The sequence below is a fragment of the Hylobates moloch genome, unplaced genomic scaffold (genome assembly GCF_009828535.3).
Source record: "Hylobates moloch isolate HMO894 unplaced genomic scaffold, HMol_V3 SCAFFOLD_16, whole genome shotgun sequence".
NCBI classification, from domain to species: Eukaryota; Metazoa; Chordata; class Mammalia; order Primates; family Hylobatidae; genus Hylobates; species Hylobates moloch.
In genome coordinates this window covers 68,918,089-68,940,118 of record NW_026652291.1, presented here as the reverse complement: position 1 = coordinate 68,940,118, position 22,030 = coordinate 68,918,089, and the positions used below count along the sequence as shown (strand labels likewise).

At 38.5% G+C, this 22,030-nt stretch overlaps 1 protein-coding gene across 5 annotated transcripts in view; it reads right to left on the bottom strand.

Moving 5' to 3' along the window:
- Positions 1–20,006, bottom strand: part of ARHGAP5 (Rho GTPase activating protein 5) — an 82,234-nt gene extending 62,228 nt beyond the window's left edge. For 2 of the 5 annotated variants that reach the window (XM_032135055.2, XM_032135058.2), the window contains exons 1-2: positions 19,164–19,320; positions 1,600–5,484 (exon numbers count right to left, since the gene is read on the bottom strand). In XM_032135055.2, the coding sequence (XP_031990946.1) occupies positions 1,600–5,316 (3,717 nt within the window). In that variant the 5' untranslated portion in view covers positions 5,317–5,484; positions 19,164–19,320. Of the gene's footprint in view, positions 1–1,599; positions 5,485–8,572; positions 8,593–19,163; positions 19,321–19,542; positions 19,623–19,924 lie in introns of those variants that run through there. The other 3 variants (XM_032135057.2, XM_032135056.2, XM_058429265.1) reach the window with 3 other exon arrangements.
- Between the last annotated feature and the right edge of the window lie 2,024 nt (positions 20,007–22,030).

The following is a 22,030-nucleotide window of genomic DNA, read 5'->3' as shown; positions in this document are numbered from 1 at the left end:
CGCCTGTAATCCCAGCACTTTGTGAGGCCAAGGCGGGCCTCGGATCATCTGAGGTCAGGAGTTCAAGACCAGTCTGACCAACATGGAGAAACCCCGTCTCTACTAAAAATACAAAATTAGCCAGGCGTGGTGGCACATGCTTGTAATCCCAGCTACTCAGGAAGGCTGAGGCAGGAGAATCGCTTGAACCCGGGAGGCGAAGGCCGCGGTGAGCCAAGATTGCGCCACTGCGCTCCAGCCTGGGAAACGAGCAAAACTCCATCTCAAAAAAAAAAACAAAAACAAAAACAAAGTTTACATGCCTTCTCCAGAAAATGTGCCAATGACAAAAAAAGGTAATACTTAAACTTAGAAAATAAAGCAGAGTCTATTCAACTACAATGGGCAGTTACTATATTTAGGAAAATTACCTAGAATAAGCTTACTCAAAATACCGATATCTTTAATTGGGTCTGATAAACAGCAGTCAGCTGTAGAAAATAAGTATTGATAATTCACAAGATTATGGACTTAACCTATGAAGAAATTACCAATACATTAGCATAAAAGCCTACTGAATGCTATCTTAACACCATAAAATCCTTAAATAAAAGTTGGTGTGCAATTAAGTGTCAAACAGTATTAGAAGTGAAGTTGCTAAAATACTACCGTGAAAAATATCTAATAGAAGTCAAAATTATTAAATACAACTTTAACAGCATTCATATTTAGGTTTCAAATGCCTAATACCATTAGATGGATTAATACCTACTGAAAATGTAAAAGATGAAAGAATGCTTGCTATTTGTTTAGAATTCTGCAATTCAAATTTCACAAACCTTTCTGTATACCTTCAGGTAGTATACCACCATCTGCAAAGAAGCTTCCTGGAAAAGTTAATAAATATCCAAGACTATAAACTGTTACAATTTTATTGTATTATTAATATCCTTGAGTGAGACAGGTATGTCAAATAAATACTGCAAAACTGATAGGGCAGAAGGGAAAAACAGAAAAATAGGATGATTACAAATGGAAAAATTAAGAACAAAATCACTTCATATCTGGGTTTCTGTAAAAAGAAAAAACACATTCACCCAGAATTTTTATGCTGAAGAATATGAAATCAAACTCTACCCCAATAAAGCACAAAAATAACAAAAAATCACTTATCCCCACAAAATACTCAGAAAACTAAAAAGGGCCGGCCGGGCGCAGTGGCTCACGCTTGTAATCCCAGCACTTTGGGAGGCCGAGGCGGGCGGATCACGAGGTCAGGAGATCAAGACCACGGTGAACCCCGTCTCTACTAAAAATACAAAAAAATTAGCCGGGCGTGGTGGCGGGCGCCTGTAGTCCCAGCTACTCGGAGAGGCTGAGGCAGGAGAATGGCGTGAACCCGGGAGGCGGAGCTTGCAGTGAGCCGAGATTGCGCCACTGCACTCCAGCCTGGGCGACAGAGCGAGACTCCGTCTCAAAAAAAAAAAAAAAAAAGAAAATTAAAAAGGGCTACTAATTATATGTATGGAATGAATGAGACTAAATTCTAACACTGATGTCAGTATTTTAAAAAAGCAACAAGCATTTTTATAAACATCACTGACCTTAAGTTAACCTTACCTTTTTATCTTCTTTCACTTTGTGGGTTTTCTTCTTCATCTTCTTATCATCTAACTCCTGGTCAGAAGTGATTGCAGGATTATCAATACCACCTTTCCAAGTTTCAACAGGAGAAAGAAGTGGATCTTCTTCACTTCCACGATGTCTTCCTTTTCTTTTTGTTTTAGAAGTGGTGAAAGCCTCATCATCACTGGCATCTGAATGTGTTCTTCTATAGTATGACTTGGCTTTACTAAACAAGGTTTTAGATTTATATTTGTATTTTGAAGGCCTCCGTTCCCCATGACTTTTTGAGGTTCTATCAGAAAATCCATTTTCTTCATCTCCTTGGGTATTATTTACAAATGAGTTTCGAATTTTAATGCGATTTTGACTATCATCTGGGACAACATAAATCTCATCAGAATAGCCCTTCTGTTTGAAAATTGTATCAGTGGGTTCTGCATAGCTATCTGAAGGATCCATATCTTCAGGATGTGCCAAAGGCACCCGGGAAGTCTGCTTTCTTGGATTTTTACCAATACCAGCTTCAATTGTTTTTAAAAGGTTTGGATCCAGTTTTTTCACATTTGTCTTAGGTACAACTGGTTTAGGTTTAATAGGTGGAGGCACTTTATGGTTGCGTTCATGGTCATGACAGTTTGGGGTACTATGAATAGGATATTCATTTCCTTCCAAATCTAATCTATATCTGGAACGGTCACTAGGTGTTGGAAGCAACTGTACATCATCCCCAATTGGACTGTAAGGAGGTGGTGCTTCTGTGTCATCATCTGAATCAGGGTAGTTATTATAGGGAAAACAGTCTCTGGGAGATGGTAGAAAAACATCTTCACTTTGATGGGTTGATTCCCTTGTATTATCAGACAAATAAGAATTTTCTATCATATTTTTTTTCTCTAGAACATCACTAAAAAACAGAGTGAACACCTCAGTTTGCCGATGATACTGAGAAAAAGAATACAATGCTGTAAATTTAGCAGTGATCTCAGTTGCAATGTGTTCTCCTTCAGTCATTAACTCTTTGATAGCCTCATTTTCAAAAAAATCTGCTTGGCTGTCAGTAACTGCCACCAGCTGTACAGGAATGGTGTCTTGAACTTCTGATAGAAATGCTCGAAGCATTCCCATTGATGCTTTCCGTTTTGCAGAGTAAACTAATATATACCCATGAACTAGTTCATCTTTTCTTACTCCAATTGAAGAGTGGTATGATAATATTGTGATCTGTATTCGCCTCCTTTTTTCACCAATGATTTTATCAAGCATTAGGGAATTATTCTGTCCAGCTTGAGCAGCACTGCAAGAATGAGAATCAAGGAAGGGTGAAAGAATAAGATCCACACTAAATGGATCTCCACACATGGCGCACATGACAATTCTCAAGTCAGCTTCTGATATGTCCTTATTGGCAGGAACTGGGCTCACCACATCTAAATTGTGTTTAACTGATTCCAATACTCCTCTGAGAGCTTGCTTTATTTGGGTTTCATTAAATTTACGAGGATATGTACCAGCAGGTACATCTACAAAAGGACATTGTAACTTGTTTGCCAACTGCTGCCCTTGGTGCCTGAGAATTGGTAGATTCTTACTAATGGAATCTCTCTGATTAGCCAGAATTAATGTAAATGGAAGATTAGCCATGTATTTATCTTTTCTGATCTGAGAAGCTTCAGTTCTTATTTTCCCAATAAATTCCCCAATAAAACTCAATGACTCAATGGAATTAAATACACAGAAGCACCCATGTGGTTTAAAGGCGGCAGTCCATAACTGACTCAAAAAGTAAGGCGATTTGGCATCAACCGGCCGAAGATCAAGTTCATAAATTTTTCCATCTAAGGCATACTCATCATCAGTGGATTGTGTCCTTATTTCATTTGCTAGTTCTTGGGCAAGGCCATCCTTCCCTAAAATAAAAAGGTTAACTTTATCTATATTGGTACTATCGTGATATAATCTTAAGCGGCCATGATCCAACTGTAAAAGACTACTAGCAAGTAACTGCTCCACTTTAATGTCTGTACAATTTTGGCCACTAAGACATGTTTCTTTAGTGGGATGATAAACAAATCCTATATGCTTAAGTAGAAGAGATTCCCTATCAGGTGCAAGTTTCTGTAAAGCTTTATATCTAGGTTCTTCACTCAGAACTGTATGAATTTCACTCATTTTATCTGAACTAGGTGTTGCATTAAGATCTAAATCATAAAAAAGTTCAGAATGCTCAAAAAGCATTTCTTGAAACTCTTCTTTGGCTTTTTCAACTATTTCTCGCTGATGCCTACCATATACCTCTTTGCTATCAGCCTCAGTGATATATTTGAAGGCTTCATCCTCCATAACAAAGCACATAACTTCCTCCCACGGCTGCCCTGGTGAAATGAATTGAATTTTTTCCAAAGTCTTTTTGAATTTTTCCTTCATTTCTACCCTCCTCTTCTCGGATATTAGATGCTGTACATGGTTCTGATAGACTTTTTCAGCTTCTAAAGTGCTCAGGAGGTCAAATGGAATCCGCCTATCATTAATTTTGTCTATATGGTCAGTTTCATCCCAAGGAGTTTTTTCTAGCACCACAAAACATAACTGGAAATCTGCTCTCTTTTCCATTAACTTCAAAGCTTCTGACCAATTCAAATGTTCAATCTCTTCTAGATTTGGCAAAAGAGTGTTAAAAGCTCTTGGTAAAGTATTTATATACTCTTCTCTCCTTTTTCTTATATGTTCCTGTTTAAGTTGTTCTATATGTTTTGAGAATGTATTTCTGGCCTTTCTTGTTCCCTCTAAGTTGATGTATTCTTCATAATCAGGATGATTTTTTAATTTATTACTAACGGTTTTCCAAGTTGCATGATAATCTCTCACAGTCTGCACAAGTTTTTCAAACTTATCTGTTGCTGTGACGACAAGTTGTCTCTGTGTTTTATAAGCATCCAAATAGGGAATAATTTTAGGCTTGCTACGAGTTTTATCCAACATTTGTACCAGTGCAGTGAAACATGTTTCAATGTTGACATTAAATCGTGCTGATGTTTCCACTACAAGAAGGTTCTTTTTGTTTGAAGCAAATGCCTGAACTTCTCTAAGATAATGATCCACGCATTCATCACATTTAGTTGCTGCTATTATTACAGGTTTTTTTGATTTTGATAACTGGACAAAAAGGTTATTCACAAATTTAAGTTGATCATCAAACTTCCTGTTGCATCCCTGACTTACATCAATGCATAATAAAAATCCATCTACGTTGAGCTTCCCTTCAGGCATTTGCTTCTGTTCAAAGTCTTGTTCTAAGCCTAGCTGATCAGTGCAAATGTACATTAGTTTTTCTGCTGACTGCAATTTAGATGCAGCTGCACGTTTTATATATGGTTGCAAATTCGTACTCCGATGAGGCAAGAAAGTCTGGTCATCAATGAACTCTGTTTGTTCAATGACATGAATTTTGCATTCTACTCCATCTTCACCATTTTGTATTATGTCACCCCAGTACAAAAAGTGATCATTGTTTACTACTCGTCCTCCAAAGTCAATGGTGCTAAGCACAGAAGTATGCTCTGGATAATATTCATCTGCTTTTGAGCGTACAAATCTATTGCACAAACAAGACTTTCCAACTCCACAGTTACCTTTGTCTTTTTCGGTCCCAGAGAGTCCAACTACACTGATGGTATAGGATGGGGGACGAGGCTCTTTGTTTTTTGCCATCATAACTCTCTTCTCATGTCTCTACATTCATAAAGGTAACCAGATATGCTTCTCATTCTGAAAATAAAATCATCTCAAAATACAGATCCCAAATTTCAGAACTGTATTTGGTTCTTTGTATTTCCCTCATTTCTGTGCAGAAACATCTTCAAGATCATAGGGATCATCTTCCTATAAAGAGGGGAGAAAAAGAACAAATCTTAATCACAAGTTGCATACAATGAATTACAAATAATAAAGATGTTTACAACAAAGCACCATACAAGTTAATAATAATGATACATGTATTTTAAGAGGTAACTACATAAACAGTTTATGATTTACTGTTATAAATACAAGATGACCTCAAAATTAAGGTAAACCTAACAAAATGCAAAATCTAATGTAATGTCTCACAAACTTTAAAATAAACCTCTATTAAACCAAATGTGCATTTTGCCTCTAATTGCCCCTTCCTATGAGTTTGAAGAAACAGCTAGTCCTTTCCACTCCCTTAATTTTCCTGCCTTCTGTCACTGGAGGCGATGCTGGTGATAACTAAAATGTACTAGTTGCCTTGCAACTCCCTCACAACTTAAAAATACAAAACAACCTGCTTTTTACATTATAGGGTTCCTCAAAACTTATTCCTTAAAACAGAATTTCATAAGAATTTGATAAGATTTTAGAATATAAAAATTTTTTTCAATAAATTTCAAGTCTTTTTCAAAAAATCTACCAAATGTTATGCCCCCCCAAAATTAAGAATTTAAATACCTAAACAGAAAAAACAGAAATAAGTGAACACTTAACACAAATAATGATAGCATTTACGTAGATCACTGCTTCTTCAACTAAGGACCAAATTTTAAGTCACTGGGGTGACTTACTCCTGTAAGACCAACTGCAAAATACAACCAAATTTATTTTTACATCGAAGCCTTGATTTTTTATTAGATTCAAGGAACTTAAAACTGTCAAACTGTTCCTAAATGCTCTTAATTTCTGGATATATTTCCTCTCATAATAGTTACAAAGGGCACAAAGACCACATTTTGAGTAGCACCAAGCTAAATAATTTTAAAATGATATATCTGAGACAATCTTTTAGAATTATTTGATATACTAGCAACACAAGATAACTTTTAAGAATTGCATAAAATTTAATTTTGATTACTTATTTTTATGTAGGTAATAAATTGGTCTTTAAAAAAAGTTTTTAGAGATTTTTCACATTCTTTTGAGGCCAAATTAAAAGAACTACATCATTTCCACCACCTCCAAATTTCATAAGATAGGAAAAAATCACTAGCAATGTACATCAGCACATATGAAAAGCATCCCCAATCCAGACAAAATAAAGAACAAAAAAAATCTAACAAAAGTAAGAAAAGACCACTTCCTCCCCCCTCCCACAAATACCTGCTTGTCCACTGACCTGTGTTGCAAGTAAACATCTATTTCAATTACACCAAACATATGTTACACTAACTAATGGTGAAGATAAACTGTGCTCATAATTTAAGATCTTGACTAATATTTCTGATAAAATTATAATTTTAAAAAATAAAATTTCAGATTTATTCTCATATTTTAGAAGTTTATTCCATCAACCTCAACTAAATATTAACTTTAATAGTCAGCCATCTGACAGTCAAACCAAATATATATTAGGTTCACTTTTGTAATAAATATTACTATATTGAAGCAGCAATACAAGGAAGTAGAAACCACGTGTAAATACAACCAATTTCAAAATCCGACTCCTATCATTTACTAGTTGTTGACAACAGTAAAGCCCTACACCTCTTAAGACATAGTTCCTTCATCTATAAAACAGGGCTGTATCTAAAAATCATTTTTTAAAATGTGAAGTGCCTAGCGAAGAGGTTTAATATTAGTTCCAGTTCTTTATTTGATTCTTGGAACCATGGGAAGCTGCTTAAGGTTTATGAAAAATAATGTGATGAGACTTGTGACTTACAAATATTTATGTGGCAGCAGTGTATACATGTAATAAAGGAAACTAGGGCAGTCCCATCCAAACCTATTAACTTTTTTTATTAAGTAAAATGTTTACAAATCTTAATCTGGCCAAATTGAAAATTTGTACCTAGCATCAGCTTTAACATTCTTTACCTGAACTGTGTAAAAGAACAAGTGAACACTTTATTTATGGATATTTACAGAGAAGAAAACATAGTATATTCTGGACAACAAAGTTATATATACAGTGATAGAAATGGAACTTAGTATGGAAAACAGCACAATGATTCCATATCTAACAATTAAGGAAAATATTGAAATCACAAGAGAATACAAGATCTATTCTTATTAGAAAAGCAAAACCTGCAGATGATATACTTTAAAATGTACATCAAAAGAAGACTTCTCTGGTGATTACTTTGGGGAATTTTTACAGTACAGTAAAAACACTACAGTTACATAATGAAATATAACTCTTTATTAAACAAACATCTATTCTGAAAACCAAGAGTAATTCAAAGACGTACAAAAGTAAAACCGTCCCTTGTCTTCCAGTCATATATGCTTACCCAAATAATATAATTCTGAATACTATTACTCATTAAGACTCACTTCTGCTCTCCAATAGCATAAACCCCAAAATACTGAGATATACTCTATGTTAAGATAGAAAGGTAAAGTAGAAATGAAAACTCTATCATAAAATGTATTTTTAAAGTTTCAGAAACAAAAGGGTCTTAAATGAAGAGTGGAGGCATTAAGTCATGACCCTTTCATTGGTCACTGAAAACTGGAAAGCTTTTTATTTGACAGAAATAAAACTATAATGAGGTTAAAATTTAATACTAAGGCTTCAACACATCCTAATTAATTTGACAGTGGCAATATGAATCTTAAATGTTCAAGTTTAAATTAAAAATAAGGTAATTTCACATGACTTCTATGGTTTCCACAACAATTCACAGTAAAATGCCCATTAAACCAGGGAGGAACATCCTTATCCTTCTAACAAGGCTGTTAGGCAGACCACCTGCTGGTATTTTGAAATCAACTCCAGAGCTTATGTCATGAGTCACCATATAGTGATTTTCAAACTGTGACAGAAAAATTCTTCCACCTAGATGTGGGAAGGGTGTTGGAAGAATCCCTTCCAACTCTCACTAGAGGAGTGCCTTCCTTATCTGATTTATAGGTTTACTTAATTCAAGAGGCTTTGGTTTGGAAAAAAAGGCGGGGGGGGGGGCGGGGGAATATTTTGAGAAACCCCAAAATAGAAAAAAAAAATTGTTGTCACCTTGCCCTCAAAAGGGTTTGGCTGTTTGTTTGGATGAGTACGGTATTACCACCTCAACGGACAAAAGATTTCATGAAGTTGGCTGTAACAGGTTTTAAGGGAATTTCTTTTTTTTTTTTTTTGCTTTACAGTATTCCTGATTTTATTCATTCTAACGATGATCCACTCCAGAAATCAAACCTGAGTACAGAGACATGGGAGAAGTTATTAAAATATCGGACCAAGTAGGTTCATCACAAGCGACAAAGTTATTCCATACTCTACTTGTACATACTCTGCTGTACCTTTATGATGCAAATGAGTAATTTTTCATTATAGACTAAAGACCTGAGATTTATTACGGAATCACTGTGAACCTTCCCAGCACAGCTCACAGATATCCGTGGTGCCATTTCAGTCTGTTTACCTCTGCCATGTGCCCCCTGAATCAGAGTATAAGCCAAAAGAATCGAAAAGACCCCACTGTTCTGCTCTAATATTGAATGCAGAATAATATGTATTCTTTCTTCCTGAAGCAAAATATACCCCCATACAATATAGTTGTATTTCCTCATACACTCAGCTTTTGCTCTGAAAATAGGACTTACTGTACATAGAATCTGCCTTTGGGTATTACACAAATTTCTCACTTCCCAGACCATGGGCAGCCGGGCAGAGGCGCTTTTCAAACACTGATAGTTCATATATATATACAAATTATCCATTGGCCCCTTACAACCACATCAAAACTGTCCTGTATTAGCCAAGCAATTTTTTTTTCAGTGCTAAGGACAAAAAAAAATTTTATTGTTTTTTTTCATGCTCCCACTAACAAACTAATGCCCAGTGTCTTCAATGATATGAAGGCTGTTTGAGTTAATTTAAAAATTCCTTTCAGTCTTAATATCTATGTCAATCATGCACATCTATTTCTGACGTAGGCTTACTTTCATGCAACTTCTTATGATATCTAGCATCATGTTTATTTTTACTGACGAAGAAACCAAGACAAAAGTAGCAATAATCTACTAGAAATTATAAGGTTAGAAGGAAAATCTCTTCATTCCCAATCTTTTACTTTTTTAAGCAATAGTGCTGCTTTTAATAGCTTGCAATGCAGTCTCTCATCATTCTGCCTTTAAGATTATCTTTAGGATAATCTTATAGAAATTATCTATATCCTTATAGAAATTAAAATTGTGTCAAAATGAAACTATCTTCACAAGTTTTCTAAGATATTTTACTAGACCATCCAAACACTGCATCCTCCTTTGCAAATCAAGAAAAAAAAAGTTCTACAAGAAATCTAAAAAAAAACTCAATAAATCAGAACAAACTAAAACATGTACCTTTTCACAAAACAGATGCATTCATTAATAAAAGGTATATATTTAAAAATATTTTATGCTTTTAAATTATTATACCATCTCAGGAAATTCCTAATGGTCCTATCTTTAAAATATATCCTTAACTTTTCAGTTTTTTTCTACTTCTACTGCTCTCACCCATCAATATCTCTGGCCCAAGATTACTCCAAAGTCTTCTAAACTAACTCCTCTGCTTCACTCCTGCTCCCTTTTCCCAGTCTATTCATATCAGAGCAGCCAGAGTGCTCCTTTTAAAACATAAATCAGAGCTTCCCATTCTTTTGTTTAAAACTCTCGAGTACTGCTAAAAATAAAAAGCAAGTCCTCTCAATGGCTTACTACAAGATCTTCTCCAACCCTCTCTCACCTCTCTAGCCTCCCCTAATACTATTCTACCCTTCTCATTCTGCTTCAACCACACTGGAGGAAGACAACATGCTAAGGCATGTTCTTTGCACTTAACTTTTCACAATATCCCCAAAGATCCCCAGTGCTAACTCTTTACCTTCCTAACTTACTATACATCTTATTTATGTCATTAACTCTATCCCTCTCCGCATCCCACTCTTAATAAAAGAGTCACAAGGCACAAATCTTTATTTCACCAGTATATCAAAAGCCTACAACAGTGCCTCCCACATAACAGCTACTAACTAAATGCATAAATCCTAATTTAAACTTAAATATTTAGTCAAAAATGAAACCATGAGAATGAAAGCTAACTATAATCTATAATAATGTACTTAGCCAGCATAACAATCTAATTTTAATTTATGACATCTTAAAAAACTTTTTTTTCCAAAAGTGAAGTTGAGTACAACCCAAAATATAGTTAATTCAAAATTTTTGGCTGTTTAAAGACTTTTGTAAAATCACAAAATTTATGATAAATTACATTTCGAAGACCTAATTACACAGAATGAACTTTGTAATTACATGCTCTATCTTTTTAAAATCAAGTAACGATTCCTTATGTAAACAAGTATTCAAAAGAAACAAGAACAAAGCCCAAAGATTATCATATATTCTACAATCTTAGGCAAACTTTTTGGAAGCAGCTGAAGAACAAAAAAACAACTGCACACTAAAAGATGAATAATTTGTTCAGCAGCAATAGAAAACAACAACAAAAAGATGAAGAGTGTAGTACTGATGCATTACTTTTCTGTTTTTTGTTTGTTTTTGAGATAGGTCTCTTAATCTGTCACCTAGGCTGGAATGCAGTGGCATGATCATAGCTCACTGCAGCCTTGAACTCCTGCACTCAGGTGATCCTCTCATCTCAGCCTCCTGTCTAGTTGGGACTCTGGGCATGCACCACCACACCCAGCTAATATTTAAAAATTATTTTTGTAGAGAGGGGTTCTCCTTATGTTCCCCAGGCTGGTCTCAAACTCCTGGGCTCAAGCAATCCTCTTCCATCAGTCTCCCAAGGTATGGGGATTACAGACGTCAGCCACCTCCCAGCCTGCCTTTTCTTAACGTTGCTATTTCTGGTAAATTTATCAATGCTGTGAAAAGTGAGAAGAAATCAAAAAGTCATTCTAACACACATAAAATAGCTAAGTAATTCAACAATGTAATACCTGTAGGAGAGTAACTCATATCCCATAATCTCTCTCTTTTTTTTTTTTTTTTTTAAATAGGGTCTCACTGTCGCCCAGTCTGGAGTACAGTGGCAGGATCATAGCTTACTGCAGCCTCAAACGCCTGGGCTCAAATGATCCTCCTTCCTCAGCCTTCTAAGCAGCTGCGACTACAGATGTGCACCACCACACACAGGTAATTTTTAAATTTTTTTGTAGAGAGTCTCACTATGTTGTGGTCTCAAAGTCCTGGACTCGAAATAATACTTCATCTTTGAACCACAGTTTATACCACAAAGCACACAATTTGTATGCTGAAATGAGCCCTAAAAAGTCATTATTCCCATGAATTAGTCTTGAAACAAGAATATAATCAGCAAATGAAGAGAGAACCAACCTATTAAAAATTTCAACAATTTATGCGGTGACTAAATAACCTAGAAGCATTGGGATTTTGTTTTGGAATTATATCTCCAGCAACAGTGCCTGATACACAGTGAGGGCTCAGTAAATATTTGATGAATAAATGACTCAATCTCCAGACTACGAATACTCAGCTTCCAAACCACTGGCTAATCCTGAAGTCACACTTGTAAACACAATTAACAAAAATTACATACTGCTTTTGGCCCATTACATCTAGTACAGCAAAATATTACATCTAGTACAGCAAAATATACTAACATAAAAAGTCCAGTTTTTTTCCCCAGGACCATAATGTGATCATTAACACACCTTATGGGTATATAAACAGTAAGTCTAAAGGTTTGTAGTACTTCAAGGAGGGTCCAAGTAGGCAGTACTCTGGGAGCTCCGCAAACCCACACAGGAAAGGTAATTCTGCTTTTAACCATTTTTATCTTCTGATATTTCAATTTGTTTGAAAAAAACTTCACTGCTGAAAATATGTGAAAAACCAATGACCAAAACTATTCCCAAACACATTAACTTCCACCCTATTATTTAATCTACACCCTACTCTGATAACATATTATTTCCCTGAGGCCTTGGTGTGCAAGTCATTCTAAATTCTTTCATTTCTGTATGGGAAACAGAAGGACCAAAGGTCATCCCATGTTCATCAACCTAGGTAAACAACTGTAAGTATTTATTTACTGTGCTTAGCTACTATCAGTTTAACTTTGTCAGAGATTTTGAATGTATAAAGGTACATATAGGAAAGTCTATCAAGCCAGTAACTATGGCTTGGTAGTTCACCTCCCTTCCAGTGTCTGAGTCCTTTTCTCTCTACCTTGGAGAACCAAGAAGTGGGGAGAAGGGCATAATTTGATATGCAATACTACAATGCCATATAGTAGAGGAACCATCATTTTCATCCTACAAACAACTTTAGGTAAGGCTTAACAATGTTTAAAATGAAAGCACCTGATTGAATAAGAATATCAACAAGAGGTGTAAGCTTTAAAGGAAGTACGGATTAAGGAAAAAAAAAAGACTGAAAAGCACTTTCCACACTATATTAAAAAGCATAATAATAAACAGCACCATAGCTGAGGAGATAAAGGCAATGTGCTACACCATGGTACTAATAAATGCAACAGGAATTCAAAGAAATGAAAGTGCAAGTTGAAATAACTCAGGGTTTGGAAAACTTTTTCTGTAAAGGGCCAGGCAGTAAATATTTTAGGCTTTGCATGCTGCACAGTGTCTGTCACACTACTCAACTCTGCTGTCATACTGCAAAAGCAGTCAGAGACTGTACTTAAATGAATGATCATGGTTATGTTACAGTAAACTTTACTTAGGAAAATTTGAATTTCATATAATTTTCACATATCACAAAATATTCTTTTAATTTGCCCCCCAACCATTTCAAAATGTAGAAAGCCATTTTACAGAAATAGAGAGTAGGCAAGATTTGGCCCAGAGGCCATAGTTTGCAGACCCCTGAAACAGATGAATGGTTTCAATGAAGAGGAAGGATTTGAGTGAACCTTAAAATATAGACGAGATTTGGATTGTAAAGTCATCTGTCCAGGTGTACAATTAGGGTAGAATGGCTGAGCATAGTACCCATGTTGGAAAGAAATACTGTTTTGAACATGTAAGTTATGACCCTAGGTCTCAAGGGAAAACAAGAGTTAGACTTTGTCATAAGCAATAGAGAAGCCACTACAGATTAGTCTAGAAGACGAATACAAGATTGGGCACAAAGCCCAAGAGATAGACAAATACTACAGGCTAAATACACCTGAACTATCACAGAATTTAAAAGAGCAATCTAGCCGGGCATGGTGGCTCATGCCTGTAATCTCAACACTTCAGGAGGCTGAGGCCAGCAGATCACTTGAGGTCAGGAGGTCGAGACCAGCCCTGCCAGAATGGTGAAACCCCATCTCTACTAAAAATACAAAAATTAGCCAGGCGTGATGGCGTGTGCCTGTAATCCCAGCTACTCAGGAGGATGAGGCAGGAGAATAGCTTGAATCCAGGAGGCGGAGGTTACAGTGAGCTGAGCGCCACTGCACTCCAGCCTGGGTGACAGAGCAAGACCCCATCTCAAAAAAATTAATTAATTAATTAATCAATAAAAGAGCAATGCAAGACAAAGAGAGCTTGGTAACTGGCTACTAGACATAAGAAATACAAGACAACACATTAAGCCAGTGTTTCTTAATGAAAAACTAATCAGTTTCAGCAAAGATGGTGGTTCATTTGACCTTCAGGTGTTATTTCCAAAGACAAATGAAACTTTGGTAATGAAACAAGGCAAGTTCAGGATTATTAACATAAATTTCAGCATCATAAACTTCAGAAAATTACCTAAGAGACCATTTGGTGTAACACTCTTATTTTCTAAAGAAAACATATGAAGAATTAGATATTTGGTTAATACAGAAGAGTAGAAATCTAGATCTTAAATTTTCTAGATCAGAGGTCTCCAACCCCGGACTGGTAACCATCTCCGGCTTATTAGGAACTGGGCTGCACAGCAGGAGGTGAGGGGTGGCCCGGAAAGCAGGCATTACCACCTGAGCTCCGCCTCCACAGCAGCAATAGATTCTCAGAGGAGCAAGAACTGTAGGTTGCTTGCTCCCTTTGTGAATCTAACTAATTAATGCCTGATGATCTGAGGTGGAACAGTTTCATCCCAAAACCATGCCCCCAATTCCGTGAAAAAACCGTCTTCCACAAAACCAGTCCCTGGTACCAAAGAGGATCGTTGCTCTAGATTATAGGAATGTTAATTTTTTACTAGTTCTCTAAAAGAGGTATTACTTTGGCTCTGAAAAGTATAAAAAGAAACAATTTTGGATCAGTAAAAGAACATGATCAACAGAAAGAAAATGAACAAATTATGCCATATCAGAAGCCAAGGTAAAGAGTTTTTCCAAGGCTGTTTGATAAGCCAAATAAGTAACTAGACAAATAGTTATGCCAACATTACTTATTTCTACATCATCCCTTCTATCACTCTTGCATTAATACCTTCTCCAAATCTTTCACTCTGGCTCATAAGGTACAAAACTGACGCTCTTACGTTTTTATCTTTTTTTTTTTTTTTTTTTTTGAGGAGTCTCGCTCTGTCGCCCAGGCTGGAGTGCAGTGGCGCGATCTCGGCTCACTGCAAGCTCCGCCTCCTAGGTTCACGCCATTCTCCTGCCTCAGCCACCCGTAAGCTGGGACTACACATTTTTATATTTTCTGGGAAGAAATATAAATATAAATAATATCTGCTAATCTGTCCTCTACTTACCTGTGCTTTCAGTCCACACTGTCATTAACTTACCTAAATGTCTTTTTCCCCCTTCATTAACCCAATTGTATGCTACTTCCAAGTAATACTTCCTTTAGCTAAATAACTTTCTACTAACTTTTAAATTAGTATGTAATCCAAGTAACACTTCCTTTAGCTACATTCCTTTCTACTAACTTTTAAATCAGCATGTACTTCCCTAAATATACCTCAAATTCTTAAAGTGTCATGCTTGCTGTCTCTCCACAAAAGTTAAAAGATCTTTTAAGGGAGCAATATTTTATACTTTTTGTATCACTCAGTGCCTAGCTGCTCAATAAAATATTGGTCAGGGATAATAAAATAGGCTAAATCTAATCTAACACTAGAAAAATGAATATCCATTTTTACCATTAACTCTTCATGATGAAAAGCTTGAGACTCTAAGCAAGTGACATACTAGTCATATTTTAACCAGGAAATTACAAGGTTATGCTCTTTTTCCCAAGTAATAATTCTATGAAGTAAAACATACAGATATGACCAAACATCAACAATCTGTTTCATTTCCCTGCAAATCTAAAGTATTGTAGACAGCTTCCAAAACACAGTGGAAAAAAAAAAAAAAGATTATTCTTTTTGGTCTCTCTTACATCTAAACTCCTACTTGCAATTAAAACTCAAAATGTTTTATTCTTCTATGAAGGATTCCCAGAGGTCCTGAGGAAAACAGGCATTCTCTTTTCTGCACCTCTTAATACTTTTAACTATTTACTCCTTTATACAGCTTAAGCTATTATACCTATATCTAATTTATCTTGGTATTTCCAGGGCTAGGCACATAGTAAGTGCTAAATAAAAGTAATGTGAACTAATGAATAACAAATCAGAGACTTAAAAAAAATTAATGCAGATGACCTTTTTTTAAGGGGAATTCTTTTTTTAACTTTTAAGTTCAGGGGTACATGTGCAGGTTTGTTTTAAAGGTAAACTCATGTCAAGGGGGTTTGTTGTTACCCAGGTATTAAGCCTAGTACCCATTAGTTATTTTTCTTATATTTGAATAATAAATATTTTTCTTCCATTTAATTAAGTTAAATATTCTTATATTTAAATACAATACATTTAATACATAAAAATAGAAGCTGTCCTGGTTTGGGAGGGTGGGTTGTCATAGGAAGTCTCAAGGCATCTAGGAAAAAAACCCACAGGAATCCAAGGGACAGAGTTTGAAAACCAATTAAAGTTCATACTTAAAATTCTTAGCATTGAAGCATTTTTCTTAATTTCTAATACGGTTTTTCCTACTTCAATAAAATGATCGACAAAAGCCTGCACTTAAACAAGAGCCTGATTACTCAAATTACTGAATGATGAATCTATTGATGTTTCTTCACAGTTCTTTTAGAAATTAAATTCCCTTGGTGTACTTTAAATATATAATACAAGTATCTTTTAGGAACATAGACATCACTAAAACAGAACACTGTACAATGCTTCTTCAGCCAATTATACTACTGCACACCTTCTTGGTACGCAAAGAAAAAACTGTGGACCATACAACCCAAATAAATAGTTCTTAAAATAGTATCTATGGAAACTACAGTTGTGACAAAACTTATTCTGCAGCTACCAAGAAAATCTCTATTATGCCATTTCATATTTAAGAAGTGACCACTAAAGGCCAACACTCATCTTACATCCTGCCAATGTTGGAAAAGTTTAGCAAAGTCTTTATGAGACCTAACTTTTTCTTCAATTAAAAAAAGTGAGTTAGAAAACTTATTATCGCTACTTCAAATTCAAAAAAGGAATGCAAATACAATATTCATTCCTTAAATAATCTTAACTTTCAAGGTCAAAATAACTCTCCAAAAAAATGACTGTGCTAATATGCTTTTCAAACACAAATAAGAAGGGGAGACGATTTTCAAAACATTTAAGGTAAGTATCTTGTGACAGAATTAAGGTAATAATTTTGCAACACATTTTAAAAACTGCTAAGGTCGTTTAAATGGGGAGGGACACTACAAAACTCATAAAGATAACAGAATTCTGCCGCAATTCTTACATCAAAGTGTAACCCACCTCACTCCCCAGTACTCTTAATAATTAATGTATAAAGAATGGCAAAATAAGACCTGTTGATCTGGGTTTAAAAACATAGCCTACACAAGACAACCAAATCGTTATTTAATCATCTGTACCGTCTGATTCTGTTTTAAGTCAATTAGATCAATAGTGCTATTTCTTGAAAGTTACAAGCATAGGTATGCGCAGCCTTTCACTCCAGTGCGTTTAGTCATAAATCGCTCCAGTGTCTTTTCAAGTTTTTGGTGACACATACTTACCGCTCTTTGTACTATAGATAAAGGTAATGGAAGTCAATTAGTATACAAAGGATAGTTGAAAGCAAAAAATGAGAAAGGAATTTAAAATGAAAGCAAAATCTTACTCAAGAAACTATCTAGTAGGTTACCTAGACGGTTAGTATACTTACCTACAAACACTGAATAAGAATATCGTGTTATCACATTACAGTACAAATAAACTAGAATTGACAGCAAAAGGTTTCATTAACGTATTTTTAAACCAAACATTATTCCAAATGTCTAATCGCTGCATCTAGATGAAATTTTTGTGAGGAGAACCATTTTAAATGGGAATGTAGAGCAAGCTCCCATGAAGTGAACGAGATCCTTCATGCGGATAAACACCACCTAACATTCTAACTGAATACTGGTTCTGGATTTAAGTGGAATTGACAAACTCGCCCCTCGCCTCCACCTGTAGAAGGCAACATAAGCAAGTACTAGTAAATACAGCGAAGCATTTTGCTGTTTTACACCTGAACATTTAAAAAAAAAATATTCAGCTTCCTATCACAAAGGAAAAAGTAAATGATCGATGAGAATTTTAAACTTAAAACGTGAGCACAAACCCATCTATACGCCAGATTTGCTCTGTCTCAAAATATTTGAATTCCCATTTATTAAGCGATGGCCAAATCCGAATTTCTATCACATGGTAGAAGCATAAGCGTCTCCCCTACAACTTTTTCGGGATTTTACTAAACGTCCTAATAACAGTTTGCCCTTATTTCCATGCACCTTTCAACCTCAGCTACACCCCGAGCCTCCAGCTCTCTTGCATTTCTAATAACGCTGTAGAGGGAGGGTGAGAGGGAGTGAGTATTTCTGTGTGGATAAGTGCGCGCGCGCTCCCGCGCGGCTCCCCACCCCCACCCCGATACTTTTCTTTAGTGGAAAGAGAGGAAGAATCTGGAGGTTATTCTAGCGAAAACTCAGTATCAAAGCCTCAACCCAGTCGCAGTCAGCCCATAGCACTCTGGGCTCTGGTTGCGCAGTGCAACTTCTCATATCTTACTCCAAGCTTCAAAGCAGATGGAAAATTGGTGAAGAGAACCCAGGGAGGAGTCGGGGAGATGAGGGAAAGTGAAAGGGCCGATCCCCCTACAAGGCGTTTAAGTTTGCAACCGAGACTGTTTCCGCGAATCTGCACCCGCCCCGTGTACCCCTTCCAGGTGAAACTCGTTAACAGCAGCAACCCGGCCAACGGACACCGCCACCTCCCCTCCCGACGGACCACCCGAGACTCGAGCAAGTGAGGCGGCGGGCGAGAGCGAACGCCTGGCGGGGCCGGCGATCCCCGGCCAGCACCAGGCCTCCGCTGACCCTGGCCCCGTCACCTGTGGAGAAAGCACCCCCTCCCCCGGCCTCTCTGCCCTTCACGCCGACCGTATCCCTAACGCTGCAGCTCCTGCCCGCCCGGCCTGCGAAAACCGAGCGCAGCGCCAGGCTCCCCTCGGCGGCCGCGGGGCCCCAGCCCCTTCAACTGGTTACAACCGGCAGCGGCGACCGAGCGGGGCAGCTAGCCTCAGGAGGGTCCCCGTCCGCGAGGGGGCAGGCAAGCTTGGAGGAGCGGGGGCCGCAAGGTCCTACCTAACAACGTCGGTCTCCTCCGTCTCCTCCTCAACGGCAGCGGCCCCGGCGGTGGCGGCGGCAGCGACATTCCTGGGGAGCGCTCCCGCCGCCGCCGCCTCCTCCTCCACTCTCTGCTCGCCTCTCTTCCCCGGCGCGCTCACCGAGCGGCGCGTCCCTTCAGCCACCTCCCCCCGCCCTCCCCGACACACACGCCCCGAAACCCTGAGCCCCCACGGCTCCCGCAGCCAGCTCACCCACCCTCCCTCCCTCCCCGCCACCAGCGGCGGCCCGTCCCTCCCCCCTTCCCCAGTGCCCGCCGCCGCGCCGGGCTCAGTAATGGCGGCCACTCGGGCTCCCTCGCGCTGACGGATTTCTCTCCCTCTCTCCCGAACTTTACCTCAGCATCTCTCCCGGCGCGCGCAGCCACACACCCGACCGGGGGCGGAGCGGCGGCGCAGCCTGGACGGGACGCGCGCGCGCACCCGCGCTGCCCTCCCCACAATCCCCCGCCCCCGCCCCCTCACCTCGCGACGCCTCCCGCGCCGCGCGCCCGGCACGGCCCCGCCCCTGCCCTCGTCTCCCGGGAGCCTGGGAAGGCGCGAGCGATCCAGTCGGAGGGAGGGGGACGAGCGCGCGGAGCCGCGTCCTCGCTCGCGTCCCCGCTCCCTCCTCCCCTCTGCTTCCCCCTCCCCTCCGCTCCCCCATTGGCTTCTACCCCTCCCCCTTCTTCCTCCGCCTCTCCCACCATTGGTTCCCTCCCCTACTCCATTCCTTCTCACCTTTTCCCTTTTACCCATTGGCGTGAGTATTTTTCCTCAGCTTCCCTCTTTCTCCGTATTCTGCTCCTCCTCAGTCCCATCCTCCACGCTTTGGAAGCTGCTGCCTTGCTGCCCGGAGCGCCGTCGTCCCCGAACCTCCCCTGCTTTCTCCCTTTCCTTCTGTTCCGGTTTCTGGTCGTAACTCAAGAGCAAACCACCGTACTGCAAAGGAACCAGATATTGTGCTCGCGGTTCCAAACCGGGCATGGGCACCGAATGCTTCTCGATAAATCCCCTTATGGTCTCTCAGCATTAAAGAAAGCAAGGGAGGAAAACATGCGCCCAAGCTCGTTCGCAGGAACATGTTCGCGTGTCTGCGCCTGTGTGCGCAGCCAGTTTTCTGGCTGAGGATCGCTCGCCAACTACATACATCACCCGCCCAGGACCCGGTGCCACACTCACCCAGAAGACGAAACTCCACAGGAGCGAGAAGAGGAGTCCATTTCTCCGTCGGCTCGGCACGGCACGGGGATGCAGGCCCCTGATTCAGTACGTTCGGTGGAAGTGGAGCGAGAAGCCAAGACGTGGAACGAGAAGCCCCATGGGGCGGGTCTCAGGGTGGCCCAAAAGACCCCTGTTCACGCCACTACCAGCCTAACTTTAGGAACTGTCGGCCACCTGGCTTTTATTATACTGCCTTAAACATATTCACTTTTTTGAGACTCTAGAAATTTCACAAGTTTTGGGGTAGAGCACACTGGGCTTTGGGTGTGTTTCTCATGAGGGCACCGACGGTGAATGGTGCAGTGAGAAAGGACCGTAGAAACCACTGCCTTTGCTTTTACCATTGAAGAAACTGAGGTCCTGTGACTTTCCCGAGGTCATCGGAATCTGCCTTACACAGGAGACTTAAAATAGTTGCCAGCAGATAAAAGAATGAGCAAAACCACATCTACTCCAGTGTGTTAAGTCTAAAAGAAAGTAATTGAGGGGGCATTCCTCTTTGGGGAGATATTTATTTCCTGCATTGAAAATAGTTTATTGTTAGTAAACATAAAAAGTATGTTAAATTCAAGTTATTCTTTATTTTTTATGTTACATAAGGTACTGAAGTTAGCCAAGGTTGCTTTTTAGTGTTATAATGATGCAGCTGCTGCCAACCAGAAGTACATTTACGGTCTGTCAGTAAAGAAAACAAAAACTGCCTGTTGGTAAAAATCTGTTAGAAAATATTTGTCAGTAAATCTGTCACAATATTCCAGCAGAAGTTCTGTTCGTTTTTCCGTCTTCCTGCCCTTCTTCATATTTCTCAAAGGTAAACTTAATAGATAAAGGTAGAAGAGACATTTCTAATTTTTCTATGTATCTCTTGCTCCCTAATTTCTAAAAGGCATGACTAAAATCCTTTATTCGAGCCACTCCCTTGCATCTGAATCCTACCTACCAAGTAGGTTAAGAGTATGTTAGGTAAGGTCTGTAGCTACTTCTTTCTTTCAGTTACAAATTGTAGGTGGGAAAGAAGGATGCGGAAGGAAACTTGCAATGAAAGTAAACAGAAATAAAAAGAAGCAAAAAAGGAGAGAAGGGAATTTGGTGGGTGGTCCAACCATCAAAATGTGGTACTAATGCCATAGGTATCTACACCACTTATGTAAGTTGGAATGTTAATGCATTCTAACGCATGTTTTTATCTTTGTACTAAAAGCCCTTAAGAATACCTGAAGTAAACAAATAAAAAGTGTTTTAAATTCAAGTTATTCTTTATTTCTTATGTTACGTAAGGTACTGAAGTTCGCCAAGGTTGCTTTTTAGTGTTATAACCTGAGTAAGATGTTAAGTACTATAGAGTGTACACCCCAAAGATCCCTTAAAAATTATGTCCTAAATAATCAGAAATTTTAATAACCATGGACATGTATCAACATAAACCAAAGCCAAATCAGGGCTTCTAAAGAAAACATTAAAAAGGTGTAATGTTCAGTTATAGGACATGATACTGGAGGCGGGGAAGACTTGAAATCTTATTTATTTTCTTATAATGAAGACACCAGAAGACGTTAAAAAAAAAAAAAGACGATTTCCAAACAATGATTTTCATAGTCGACATTATTTTTAGTTCTTTATCTT